Raw genomic sequence first — 14,283 nt, forward strand, 5'->3', positions numbered from 1 at the left:
TATGGAAAAATGGTTCTATAGGCCAGTAAGTTTGGGGAATGATCCACTCTGTATTCTTCTTACAGAGAAGGCTCTGAGAAGTCCTTCAGCAAAGAAATATGTCTAACTCTGATCAGCCTAGTGTTTTTAGTATCCAAAAGAACTACATTTTTGGGGGGTTCCCTGGTGGCCTAGTGTTTGGGATTCCAGGCTTTCACTGCCGGGGCCAGGGTTCAATCCCTGGTCGATCCCGCAAGCCATGAGGTGTGGCTGAAAAACAAAAAAAAAACCCAAAGAACTACTTTTTGCAGCAAAACGAAGCAAAACCCCACCCAAATTTTTTTAAAAAACAAACCTTTGTGAAACAGATAAAACATAGTCGGTTTGGTGACACCAACAGCCAAAGCTGCTCTCTGTTGCCATTTCCTGCATCTGCTGTGTAACCTTCAGAGAATCTGCCTGTGAATTTCCCGCGGAAACTGAGTCACAGGGAAAGAGGGGGGTGTCCAGTCTGGAGAAGGCTGAGGAGGGCGGGGTTGCCACCTGCGTACCGCTGGAGCACCGTCATGGACGAAGACACTTGCCCTGTTCTTATGGCTCCTGGATGCACACGTAGGGGAGGTCACAGGGAGGAAGACAGGTCTAGATTGAAGTGTCTAGCGCTATAGCAGGAGGCATAACTATATGTGTCTCGGGAGGCACTGATCTCCCAGTCACTGGTGTGGCAAACAGATGCTTGGAATCACATGGGAGACACATGTGCCTTGCAGTCTCTCCTGCCACAGGGATTCTGGGACTGTTGTGGAGCTGGGGTAACATCACAGATAACAAAGTGCCTTGAGGAAAGAAGCTACAGAAATGCAAGCGGCCGGAGGACACAGGCAGTCAGTCTTCTCCAGCCACAGCCACCTTGCTCGGGGGCATGGGCAAGTGACGTGGTCCCTAGTGATGCCTTTGTTCCCAGGGTCCACATATGGAAGAAGGTTTGGCAGCAACAGCAGCAGCTGGGGAGGCCGAGGTGTCCATCAGCACTGCCAGGGAAGCAGAGGCCGGCAGTGTGCCCACTGAGGGACTGACCCTCTCCATGTCCACCAAGCACCCTGGGGAAGGGGTCACTCTGGTAATTAGCTCAGAGTACATGCTCTGCTTCACTTGCTTTTGGAGTTTGGTTGCATCTCAGGTGGGAGCAGTCACTGGCCTTCCTCACCTCTTTGCAAAGGACAGAGTGACATCCTTGTGGGGCCGAGTCCCAGTAGACACTGATTTAGAGGCCGAGGCCTCTGTTGACTCATTCAGCAGGTGTTTGTGGAGTGCTGTGCTGAGCTCCAGGTGAATAGGATAGACCCAGCTCCTGGGAACAGAGAGGGAAGAGGGACAATAGAAGCACAGGGGAGCATCAAAAGGGGCCCAGAGCCCAGACTCGGGGGGCCAGGAAGCCTTCCTGGGGAAAGGAGGCTGAAGGCGAGACCAGAGGGATGCTTAGAAGTGATGGGGTGAGACGTGTGTTCGGGAGGTGAGCCAGAAGGAGCAAAGGCCTAGAGGCATCAACAGGAGCACACACAGACCTAAACAAGCGCAGCATGGCTGTGGGGCCCGGTGTGAGCAATGGGAAGGGGAAATGTGGCTAGAGAAGCCTCTGAGACCGTGGACGCCGTGAGACGGAGCCTGAGTGTCCAGCAGAAATGGGAAGTCACTGAAGGGTGTTTTTTTTTTCCCCAGATTTTATACATGCTCTTTAATTTCAGCTTTCAGTAAAGCATGAGTGACCTCAAACTCAATTATTTGATCTTAGCTCATTTTCCTTTAAATAATATATAACTTTTATTTATTTTTGCTCTCATTTTTACTTATTTATTAAAAATATTTTTTGCTCTCATTTTTACTTATTTATTTAAAAATTTTTTTATTAGAGTGTAGTTGCTTTACAATGTTGTGTTAGTTTCTGCTGCATATACAGAAGTCAGAGTGAATTAAGTCAGAAAGAGAAAAGCAAATATCGTATATCAACGCAATATGTGGAATGAAGGGTATTAAAGCAGGAAGTGATGTAGTCACAGTAGGATCTTAGAAAGATTGGGGGAAGCAAGCCTCGGGGGGAGGGGGTGGGTTTGGAGGCTGTGTCTAGGTCTGGGTCAGGGGTGGTGTTTTCTTGCTCTGGGAGTGGCCAACGATGTCACCTCCTGCCAAGAGTCCCAGTGGGTAAAGGCCTGGAAAGCATCTATTGGATCTGTCACCACAATGATCAGTAACCTCGGGGAGGGCAGTTTTAGCTTCCCCTGGCCACAGCGCAGCGGATCAGTGATGGGGCCCCTTTGTGACGTCTTCCTATTCAGGGTCCAGATAACGAAGAAGGTTCAGCAGCGACAGCAGCAGGGGAGGCCGAGGTGCCCGTCAGCAGTGCCGGGGAAGCAGAGGCCAGCAGTGTGCCCAGCGGGGGACTGACCCTCTCCATGCCCACTCAGGACCCTGGGGAAGGGGTCACTTTGGTAAGGAGTATAACGTGCTGGAAAGTTGAGGTCACAGTTGGGAGCGGATCCTGGCCTTCTCAGGGGGCCGGTCTCCATTCTGTTCAGCAAATCCAGAAGAACCTGAATGGGGAGGGGACACCTCTCTGACCAAATACTCCCTCAGAGGTGGAGTCTGCCGGTGCCTGGTGAGTGTACTGTGGGCCCTGGAGGCGTGGGCATAGCGCAGGCTGATGCAGGGCTCGGGAGCTGGGGTGGAGGAGTGCTGGGTGTGAGCAGAGGAGGTGATGGCGGGCACCACCATGCCCGTTTCTGGGTGCAAGCACAGGTTGTCAGAGCTCAGTGGAGGGTCCAGGTGCAGGCAGGCCCTGGCGGGGTCCAAGGGCATGGCCAGGCCTTCTCAGCCCTCTCCTCAGGCCTCACGGAGACACCGCTCCCAACTCCTGAAGACAGGATGCAAGTATCCTAGGACACTCAGACTCAACAGATTCAAACCTAGACTCCTGTCTCCACTCCTTTTGTGTTCCCATCTCAGATGATGGAACCATCATCCCCCAGCTGCCTAATCCAGAATTCTCTTCCCTCTTCCTTACTTCCACGTTCTGTCACATGTCAAGTCTTGTTGATTTTTCTACCCCAGCACATCACAGATCTGCCTCCTTCTACCCTTCTCCAACGCCAGCCCCCTGTACCGAGACACCGCATCCCCAGCCCGGGCAATGGTTAAGGCCCTTCCTGGCCTCCTCCATCCTCTCTGCCCCCGGCTCCTCCTGGTGGGGGCAGCCCTCTGTGGACCATTGTCCTCGCTGCAGACCCCGCTCCCGCACCTGGCCTCCACGGCTTGCAGGGTCTGGCCTCGCCAGCCTCTAGGGCCACATCTTGGGCCACTGTCCCTGCTTTTGGCGCTCCAGCGTCACTGGCCTTCTTTCAGTTTCTTGAGCATACCTATTTCCTTCTTGCCTTAGAATCTTCCCACACCCTCCCCTCTCTGCCTGGAACCTTTTCCTCCTCCTTCTTCCCTCCTTTAATTCCTGCTTGTCCTTTAGAGTTCAGCTCAAACACCGCTTCGTCAGGGAGGTGCCTCCCAGGCTGTGAAGTCTCCCTGTTAGACACATTCATGGTACCCCAAACGTCTCCTCGGAAGGCCTCATCACAACTGGCTCCCTTCCAGGCTGGAGGCTCTGTGAGGCCAGGGATCACATACATCTTGCTCATTGATCTGTCTTCATCCCAGCTGATGTTGGGGACTCAGTAGATGTTTGCTAAGTGAGTGAAACGAGGGGGTTGTCAGGCCATCACATGTCGACACTGGCCTTTGAGATCATTCCACACATTCACTCCCAGCCCTTCACCTCTGGTCTAATGTCCAGACAAGGAAACCTTACAGTGGGGAAGGTATGCCCTGGCCACGTGACGGAGCTCCCAAGGCCACTTGGCAGTTACATGGATTATTGTAATTAACAAATCATCACCACCACCTTCCCCTGCTTCTTCTTCCTCTTCTCTTTCTTCTCCTTCATCTCTCTTCCCTCCCTCCTTACCTTCCCTTCTTCTTTAAAGGCAAATCCCTTGTCACAGGGTGAGAAAACTAGGGTTCAGGTCCCAGTTTTACCAAGTCTTTACTCAACAGAAATTAGAACTTAACTAGCAGAGCTGTCTGGAGATAGAAGGGCTTCCTGCGGAGGTAGGGAGCGCCAGTTCCTGAGGATGCGCAGGTTTGGGCCAAAGCACGCGGCAGAGGTGTGCTGGAGGGTACTCCGGGGCAGGGAGGGGACGACCTGAGAGGTGTGTGATGGCCTCAGCAGGTTCCTCCCCATAATCACACACCCACCAACCAGGGGTGTGGATGAAGTGTCACGATCCCTTATGCCAATTTCATTTCAGGGTCCAATCAGTGAAGAAAGCTTAACGATAGCTACAGCAAAAGTGCCCCTCAGCACTTTTGAGGAAGAGGAGGCCAGCGGGTTCCCCACTGATGGCCTGGTTCCCCTCACACCCACAGCGGCCCCCAAGCAAGTAGTCACTTCTGTAAGTGTCTCCTAGCATCCTCTCTGGCTCACAGTGGGAAGAGAGGTCAGGGTCACGAGACAGGAGCAGTTGCCGGCCTTCCCAGAGCCAAATGCACAGGCAGCTTCGTTAGAGCATTTATCTGGGTCGGCACCAACCAGAGGGAGGCAGGATGTAACTGAAGGAGCATAGCAGAGGGGGTCAGGAGAGCAGGCTTTGTCCTGACCCTCTACCCCCATCTTTGTCCAAGGAGAACTTTCTCGGAATGTGGTCCAAAGTTAGACAGCATTGCTGGGGTGAGAGGCAGTAAGCACCATGACTGGGGAGGGGGTTTAGAGGAGATGCATGTTTCAGAAGGGGATTATGAGTCTGTGCTTCTGTGAGTGTGTTGGGTGTAATGACAGTTGTAGGTAGGGAAGTGCTTTGAAATTGGGCTAGTGCCACTGAAAGGAAAGTCAACGAAACTCCCCAGCAGCAGTGTGCACATTGCATCATGGGTGAGGTGACTTGATTCATCGTGTTGGTTTGGCTTCTCAGGGTCCTGGTGATGAAGACTTAGCGGCAGCCACAACAGAGCAGCCCCTTCCCATGGCTGGGGCAGAAGAGTTGGGTGGCGCTCTCCCTGAGGGGCCCCCGCTTCCCATACCCACAGTAGTTCCTGAAAGAGGAGTCCCTCCGGTAAGTGAAGATTTCATTTTGCGTAGAGGCATGAAGATTTGACTTGGCTGGTCTTACAGAGGAGAAAACGAAAGACCAGAGGCATGGGAGGGGCCTGCTCCTGGCTTTCCTAGAGGGAGGTTTTCATTTTGGTTCGCAAAATGCGGAATTTGGGGTTTTGAGGGTCCTCCAACCTAGGAACGCACAAGGAAGCAGCAGTTTGTGGAGAAGAAGAAGCAAGAGGTAAAAACCTAGGGCACCTGGCTTTGTGTCCCAAATTGCCCACTTCTTTAATTGGAATGAGAGCTTTCTAACAGGCAGAGCTGCCTAAAGATACAAAGGCCCATCTCAAGTGTCATTAGATTCCATCCTGGAGGTGGGGAAGCTTGTAAGATGTGGCAGGGACTGTAGAGGAAATAGAAGCATCAGAGGTGTGTTTGTGTGTGGGGGGGGGGGGGGGCAGAGGGTCACCTTCAGGTCCCTTCCAACACGAGTTTTTGGGTTGCAACTGTACGACCTCACGCAAATCCCTTTCTTTGGGCTTCAGTTTCCTCATCTGTAGAAGAGGGTGGCTGTGAGGTCAAGTCAGAATGCAGGTCAGGGAATGTTCGGAAAGTTCTATGCACAGGTGCGAGGTTGTCACCACTTAAGGGCTGTGACTTTGTATTTTAGAAGTGGGAAACCCAGAGCTGGTCCTCAGCATGGGCTTGTGTGAACTGGGGAATTAAATTGCCATTTAAGTGTCAATACATATATATATATATATATATATATATATATATATATATTTTTTTTTTTTTTTTTTTTGCGATACGCGGGCCTCTCACTGTTGTGGCCTCTCCCGTTACGGAGCACAGGCTCTGGACGTGCAGGCTCAGCGGCCATGGCTCACGGGCCCAGCCGCTCCACGGCATGTGGGATCTTCCCGGACCGGGGCACGAACCCGTGTCCCCTGCATCGGCAGGCGGACTCCCAATCACTGCGCCACCAGGGAAGCCCTAAGTGTCAATATTTTTAAAGGAAAGAATTTGATTGGTGACCAGCTTGGGCCTCCCAGTTCCCCGAGCAACACTTGGTCACACATGCTTTCAGAGCCTTGACTCAAGTTACAGACATGTGGTCCCTTGGCCACAGCGCTCCAGGGCTGACCTGGGATGGGAGGGCTGTGGGACAGGACACCCGAGAGCTGGCTGTGAATCCTGAATGCCCACGGCTGCAGCGCCCGGCGGTCATTAAGCACTGCTTGGTCTCTTTATTTTTTATTCATTCACTCATTGATGTTCTCACTGACTCAGTGCATAGCAACTCAGGGCCCTCAGTCCATACACTTGGAGATTGAGATGAATATGACCTCGTCCCTGTCCCCAAGGAACTCACAGTCAAGGGGCTGGAAATAAGCCTTTTGCACTGACATTTATTAAGCACTCTGGGTTCCAACTTGATCTGATTCTATGCACACCACCACTCTCTGGTACAAGGAGAATCGTCTCCATTTTCCAGGTGAGGGGAGTGAGACTTAGGTAAAGGAACCTGCCTGCTGTGGCACACCCTTAAGAGCAGGGCTGGGATTTGAACCCAGGCGTGCTGGCCTGCAGAGCTCATGCCCTAGAGCATCCCCGAGAGTGTGGTATGGTGGAGAGGTCCCAGAATGGGAGCCGGGAGGCTGAGGTTCTGACTTGTGGTGAGTCTTGGTGTTGCTGTCTATAAAAAGAGGAGGTGAGCGAGAGCTCTGGTTTTTAACCTTTTCTTCATCTTAGAGACACCTGGGAAGCTTAGGCCACTGCAGGTGACCGAGTTCACTGCCAGACCAGTTGAGGAGCCCCTGGTGCTGGGGCTCATGCTCCCAGGAGACTCTACTGGGCAACAAACATGGAACCCACCAGGCTGTCTGTGATGCCTGTGGCCCTGGGCTCGCTAAACAGCCCCCCTGCTCCTCTGCTTCTCACCCCAAGGGGCACACAAAACACCAAGACTGCATCTCGCCACGGTGATGCCACATCAGGTGTAGCAGCACTGGCTGGCGAGGCACCTTCACGTACAGCCAGTTTTCCTTTTTCTTTTTCTAAAACTTTTTATTATGGAAACTCTAAAAATTCACAAAAGGACTTAGAATAGTATAATAACCCCCCCACATACACATCACTCAGCAACATTACGCGAGTCGTGCTTTATCTGTTCCACCTCCTACAGCCATCTTTTTGGAGTGGAGGGAAGGGGAAGACTGGGGTATTTTAAAGCAAATCCCAAACACTGTATCATTTAACTCATAAACGTGTTAATGTGCATTGTTAATAGGTTGATCTGGGACCTTTTTTTCCCCTTAGCCACAGTGTCATCCATCAGTGGTAATAATGGATGTCATTATCTAACAAAATTGACAGTGGTTCCTTCATATTATCTAATACCCTAGTTATTTAAAAATGCCTTTTTGCACTTAGTTTGAATCTGCATCCAAACAAGGTCTACTTTGTGTTTGGTTGATGTGTCTCTTAAGTCTCTTTTGGTCCATGATTGCTTCCCACCTACTTTGTTCTTTTTGCCATTGATTTATTGGGAAACCTGGTTCAGTTGTCCTTGGATCCTTTATATTTTGTGCTTTCAGAAGCTGGCACTTGGTGAGGGCCTGGTGAGACCAGCTATGCTGGTGACAGTGTCAGTGGTTTACTACTGCTGAGAAGTTCTTGATCAACACATATCAACACCATAAAACTGCATATTGTTGACCCAGACACTTTTGTTCTAGGAATCAATCCTAAAGGAGATAGTCTGTTGTGTAAAAAGGCTTTGTGTACATGGATGTTAATCTCAGTATTGTCCATAATGGAAAAAAACTAGACACAGTTTAACTAGCCAACAATAGGGGAGTTAACTGAATTAAAGGATGTTCAAATAATGGAACATTATGCATCTATTAAAATTATACTTTTTAGGAGTATTTAATGATGGAGGAAAATACTTACCATATAATGCTAAGTGGAAAAAAAGCTGGTTATGAATTTCAATATACTGACTGGGCTGACCCTGGAGGAGTCCTAGCCTAGTGGGACCAACACACGCACAACTGAGCTTCAAGTCAGGTGGTCCTACTGTGGTCTTAACTATTTAAAAATAGACACATGCAAAAACCCTGGAAGGAAATACCTTCCCTAAATGTCGGCAGTTGTGGCCTTAAAGTAGTAGAACTGTGAGGGTTGGTAGGTTCCTAATACATTGTGGTTTTTCCATCAAGGGGGCTTCTGACTTTTCCAATGAGATGTTTAAAAAATTTTTTTTAAATTTTTCTTTTTTGGCCTCTCCATGTTTGCAGGGGTCTTAGTTCCCCGACCAGGGATTGAACCCGGGCCACGGCAGCGGAAGCACAGAGTCCCAACCACTGTACCTCCAGGGAATTCCCATCCAATGAGATTTTTAAAAAGCTCCAAGAAGAGAGAGAGAGGGAGAGAGGTGTGGGGAGAAAATTGAAAGAGAGAGACGAACATGCAGGATTTCATCGTGGCACATAAGTAATGAAGATAGATCACCCTAAGTGCCTGTGTCAGGAATTTGTGATGAATTGAAATGGGTGCCCCAATTCCTGAGCAGACAGTTTAATAACACAGTAGGGACAGTCATGGGAGTACCCACTCTGGAATATCTTTTGGATCATTTTGAATCTCAGGGTCACCGAAGGCAGTGGGTGAGAGGGGCATTCATGCCTGGCTCTGCCACACCCCTCTCTCTGTTTATTCATGTATAAAATGGGGATTGTAGAACCTTCTCTCTGGGATGTGGTGAGGATTAAATGAATTAATACATGGAAAACTTTACCTGGCACATAGTACACGCTCAACAAATTAGGTATATAGAACTCCTGCATAAGCCTCCTCTTGAAATAAGCACAGTTTCTGGAGAGAGGAGGGGAGTGGGAAGGGGTGTCCAGTGTTCCACTGACATCTTGCTCTCTTTAGGGTGAAGCTGGGGAGGGGCTTCCTGACCCCCTTGGACCTGCTGGACCCACGGTGAGATTCCCACCCGGGGTTGTCACATGCACAGTGTGCAGGGGATGGGGATGCACAAAACAGCCACAGGCGGATCCTTCCCATCTGCCCCCAAGTGCCCTCCAGTCAGAGCTCAGTCCTCTTTCCTGTAGCAGGACTCTCTCAGAGAGTCCAGGAGCAGAAACTATTTACATCCCATTTATATCCTGTGCCCTGAAAGACCCCCAGGTCCCTCAAACTAAGCACATCCCAAACTGAACCTGTCACCATGCTCCCAGGCCTGCTCTCCCCCCAGGGTTCCCCTGCTCTGGGAATGGTACCCCATCTTCCTGATCATGAAGAGAGAAGCCAGGAAACATCCTCGAGTGCCCCCCCTCAATTCAGTCAGTCCCGAAGCCCCCAAGTCTAGCTGTGCAGCACCTCCTCATCCCTTGGATGCTGGCAACAGCCTCCCGTGTCCTTACCTTTATGTCATCACCCCCCTTCTCCCACCTACATGCCCACACCGCCACAACCTGCCTAAACTCAGCTCTAACCCCTAACCCAGCTCTTCCTTATTCGATGATTGAATTAGGCCTTGCCTGGTTCCCATCTTCAGGAACTGAGTACCAGAAAGGTGTTTTGGAAGTTTCCTTTTGTTCTTTGGAGGAATTTGATGGTATTCAACAAGTACATAGTGAGTGCCTTCTCAGTGTCAGATCTCATGCTGGACACTGGGCACCCAGAGGTATCTCAGGATTGGGCCGACCCTGGAGGAGTCCTAGCATAGTGGGACCAACACACGCACAACTGAGCTTCAAGTCAGGTGCTCCTACTGCCAAATCCAGACCCCCGCAGTGGCTGGTGGGAACACAGAGTAGGAGAGGTGAATTCTGTCTGCAAATGGGGTTGGGCAGGGCTCCATGGAGGAGGTGACCATGGAACTGGGCCTTGAAGGATGAGTAGGAATTTGAAAGGCAGCAGAAGAGGCTGTGAAAGAGTGTCCTGTGTTTGAGGACTGGCTGTGTGTTGGCCGCACAGCTGGGAGGGGGAGAGGGAGGAGGGCAGCTGTAGAGGGGACCGGGAGAAAAAGCCAGAAGGAAAGTCGGCAGCAGCAGTTATAGGGCCACAGAATATGGGAAAACTTTCAGTGACACAGCTGTCACTTGGAGAGTAGCAGGTGAAACCAAGCCGTGGGAACTTTTTCTCTGTACAGGTGGGAGTGGAGGCTGAGGGCTCCAGCCTGGGCTGGGGCTTGGACGTCGGCTCTGGTGACCCAGTGCCCAGCGAGGAGCTGTTAAGAGTAAGTGTGAAGGGTTAAACAGCCTGGTGTCGGGGGCAGCCTTCATGAGGATCCAGGAGGGAGGGACGACAGGGGCCGATAGCAGATGAAAGCAGATTGCCACCGTTGATAACTTTTTCCGCTGATGGTGGGCTCCTGGGACTCACTATACTTTCCCCTCTATATTTGTATATGTTCGGCATTTCCGTCTTCCATCAGTTTTAAGTGAGTCTGAGCCTTAGTTTATAGTCAGGAGCCCCACTTGGCCACTTGCCTCCTTCCCCCGGTAGCCTTCTCCAGCAGGCTCTTTCACAGCAGGTATGCCCATGACCTTCACCTCTACCACCTGGCTCTGCCCCCCACCCCCTTACCCATTACAGAGACCTGCTGGCCTCTTCTCTAGATAGCATTTCACACTTTGGCTTCCAGACCCTTCTCAAAATCCTTCCTACCCTGAGGCGGCCCCCTCCCTACCTCTCTAGACCACTCATTCTGCCTCTTTGGCACCTCTTGCTCTCCCCAGCCTCTTGCCCAAGGCTGGGCCCCCACTGGTCCCTCTAGATTTCCCCCGGGAGCACCTCTCTTCTCAGCTGCATCTCGTGCCTCTGTCCCCAGGGCCCCAACCTCATCTCCATCCCTTCCTCTGAGCCCTTGTGCTGAATCCCCACCTAGAAGGCTCCACTCGGCTGCCCTTCTGCTCACTCATCATGACAGGGCTGGAAGGGTTCAGGACTCACTGGATGAGTGGAGCGGGACCCAGCTGGGACTTCCAAGCTGGTGGCATCAGCCAACCCAGCCTGAAGCTAAAGAGACTAGTACACTGCAGGGATGTTTTTAATAAGGGTTAACAATAGGCAGTTTTGGACTAACCTCTCAGGTAATCAGAAAACTAAATTAGAGCAACTCTGAGAATTCCAACACATTATATTTTTATTATGTACATACATCTAGGGAGAAAACATGATATAATGCGCTTAAAAAGACCTGGATTCACATCCCAGCTCTTCTCCTAATTAGCTGTGTGTGTGAGCTCTTGGGCAAGTCACAACATGTCACTAAGCCTCGGTTTCCCCATCTTCTAAGTAGGAATACCAGTCTCTACTTGTAGAGTTGTTTTCAGAAATGGAGTGAATGGAACATATATATTTGTCCCCTCCTGCACTGTTTCTTAACAAGGTGTCTATTTTTAGGGTCCTCCAGGTCCCCCAGGCCCACCTGGCTTACCTGGGATTCCAGGAAAACCAGGAACTGATGTTTTCATGGGACCCCCTGGATCCCCTGGAGAAGATGGACCTGCTGGTGAACCTGGTCCCCCGGTAAGCTGCCGAAGCCATTGCCCCCCGCCCCGTGCCTGTGGGGCTTCCTTTAGCCAGGGAGGGGGTACAGACTGCAGACCCCAGCGCTAAGGCTTACGACAGGGAGCGAGGAGCTAGCTAGCGTTTGTAAACAAATTCCTCCTCGGCTGAAACATTACTAAGACTCATAAGAAGCAGCAGCCAGGCTTCCCTGGTGGCTCAGCGGTTAAGAATCCGCCTGCCAATGCAGGAGACACGGGTTCGAGCCCTGGTCCGGGAAGATCCCACATGCAGCAGAGCAGCTAAGCCCGTGTGCCACAACTACTGAGCCCGCGCACCTAGAGCCCGTGCTCCACAACAAGAGAAGCCACCGCAATGAGAAGCCCGTGCACCGCAGCGAAGAGTAGCCCCTGCTTGTCGCAACTAGAGAAAGCCCGCGAGCGCAATGAAGACCCAGCACAGCCAAAAATAAATAAAAAAATAAAATTTATTTTTTAAAAAAAGCAGCAGCCAAGAAAAACATCACCCTACACATTGTTTCGCTGCTTTATCTTAGTATAGGAAATGCAGGCTCCCATAGAATCTTGGAATCGTAGAGCACCAGTGCTGGGCCTGGGGTGGGAGGCCCCCAGAAACTACCTCATCCAGCCCTGCCCCTGACTCCCCACAGAAGAGAAAATGCAACCCAGAGAGTGAAGGACCCTCGTCCACAGATGCATAGCCGGCCGAGGCTGAACTGGGGCCAGGACAGGTGTTCTGCTATGGGCTGACACAAGGCTTTGGACCCACTGGCCTCACCCACTTGGTCTTCCCAGCCCTGGCCTCCTTTTCCAAAGAGGGTTCATATTTGATTCTTCTCAGAGATGTTGTGGGCTGATTATCCTTGATGTTCCTCAGGGCCCTGAGGGAAAGCCTGGACTTGATGGAGCCTCCGGCCTTCCTGGAATGAAAGGGGAGAAGGTATGGAGAAGAGGGGGGCGGGCTCCAACAAGGGGAATCACCAGGCCCAGCCTGCCTCTCTGACGTCTAAGCCTGACCTTGCCTGATCCCATCCTGGTCCGCGCTGCTGGATGTCTCCCCATCCCGGAGCTCTTTATGCCCAAACCTGCACTCAGCGTCTTCCCCTGCCCACTCCTGCATGTCCCCAGCTTCCGTGAATGGCACTGCCATCCACCCAGCCCCCTGGACTCGAAAGCAGAGTCTTCTCTAACTCCTCCCTCCTCTCCCTTTCCTACCATGAACCATCTGTTGCCAAGACTGGCCAATCTGATGTCCACCTCTCTTTCCACCCTGACATGACGTTCATCTCTCCTCGCCTGCAGTGTGGCATCAGGCTCCTCGCTGGTGCCCCCTTCTCCCCACCCACAATCCAGCCTCCAGCTACCTGCCCAGTCCATCTTCCTAGAGCAGGCTCTCACCACGCACTGCCCTCTCCACTGAGAAAGCGCCAGCGACCCCCCGTTGCCTGCAGGACAGAGCCCTCACTACGTGCAGACCTTCAAGGCCCTTCCCGGCCTACCTTTCCAGCTCCACCTCCCGCCGCTCCCTTACACACCTGGCCTCCAGGCCAGCCAGCCAGCACGACTGAAAGGCTCTGGGCTTGCACAGCCTCCTGGCCCTGGCCTGTGGTTTCCTCTCTGGCCTGTCCTTTCCCTTTCCTCATTCTCAGAAGCCCAGTTCAGATATACCCTCTGGGAAGCTTCCCTGGACTCTGTGAGCAGAAAGTACCCCTCCTTCCTCTGCTTCCCGTTAGCACAGTACTGATTCTGCGGGGCCCCTCCAGCCAGGGTCACTGAAGCTGTTGGCTTACCAGTCTGCTCCCAAGCCCAGCCTTACAAGCAGGGTGTGAGCACTGTCTGTGTGTCCTTAGAACCTAGCCCAGGCTCCTGTGAGCAGTTTGATGCATGAATGAAACTTCTTCAGGCGCCCTTTTTGCCCTCCATTCCTGAGTCTCACACGCCCTCAGTCTCTCCCTTCTCTGTAAGCCCCTGTAGTCTTCTGTTAAGGTTAAGCCACGTGGTGCTGTGAGGCGGGGTTCCTGCCCCTGCTGTGTTCCCATGTTCCGCAAATGGGGGCAATAAAGATAAGGTGAGCTTCCTTCTAGAGATGTAGTCGTGAGCTTCACTGGGGTTCAGAGGAGGGAGGGGCCTCCCCTCTGGGGTGGGGACTGGAGGCCTTCTGTGTACCCAACCTGGACGGAGTTTTGGAAAGTGCTGACTCCCTAGACACCATCCTTGTCACTGAATTTCCAGTTTCCGTCAGCTCTCAGGAGCATTTTTATTGAAACAGTAACTCGATTTTCGTGAAAAGCTCATTTCTCAGAAAAAGAAGAAACAATTCTCGAGCTTTATAGAACTCATTTTACACGTACTGTTTCATAAGAAATTAAATTTTGCAGGAAACATCACAAGACTTACTCTCATCTTCCTTGTTCTTCTTACCAGCTTCCCTGCCCCCGACACTCCCCCCCACACCCCGCCGCACACCCCTCCCACACACCCCTCCCCCACACACCCCTCCCCACACACCCCTCCCCACAAACCCCTCCTCACACACCCCTCCCCATACACACCCCTCCCACACACAGCCCTCCCCACACACCCCTCCCCACACCCCCTCCCCACACACCCCTCCCACACACC

The 14,283-nt window shown here is 51.9% G+C and overlaps 1 protein-coding gene across 3 annotated transcripts in view; it reads left to right on the top strand.

Moving 5' to 3' along the window:
* The window catches only part of COL15A1 (collagen type XV alpha 1 chain), a 105,927-nt gene that overhangs the window by 47,773 nt on the left and 43,871 nt on the right, over positions 1-14,283 (top strand). For 2 of the 3 annotated variants that reach the window (XM_029203053.1, XM_029203052.1), the window contains exons 9-16: positions 944-1,099; positions 2,313-2,465; positions 4,329-4,472; positions 4,989-5,129; positions 9,056-9,106; positions 10,281-10,367; positions 11,537-11,662; positions 12,539-12,601. In XM_029203053.1, coding sequence (XP_029058886.1) covers positions 944-1,099; positions 2,313-2,465; positions 4,329-4,472; positions 4,989-5,129; positions 9,056-9,106; positions 10,281-10,367; positions 11,537-11,662; positions 12,539-12,601 — 921 coding nt within the window. The remainder of the gene's footprint in view (positions 1-943; positions 1,100-2,312; positions 2,466-4,328; positions 4,473-4,988; positions 5,130-9,055; positions 9,107-10,280; positions 10,368-11,536; positions 11,663-12,538; positions 12,602-14,283) is intronic. The other variant, XM_029203054.1, reaches the window with a different exon arrangement.

The sequence above is a fragment of the Monodon monoceros genome, unplaced genomic scaffold (genome assembly GCF_005190385.1).
Source record: "Monodon monoceros isolate NGI ecotype Baffin Bay Population unplaced genomic scaffold, NGI_Narwhal_1 Super_Scaffold_5, whole genome shotgun sequence".
NCBI classification, from domain to species: Eukaryota; Metazoa; Chordata; class Mammalia; order Artiodactyla; family Monodontidae; genus Monodon; species Monodon monoceros.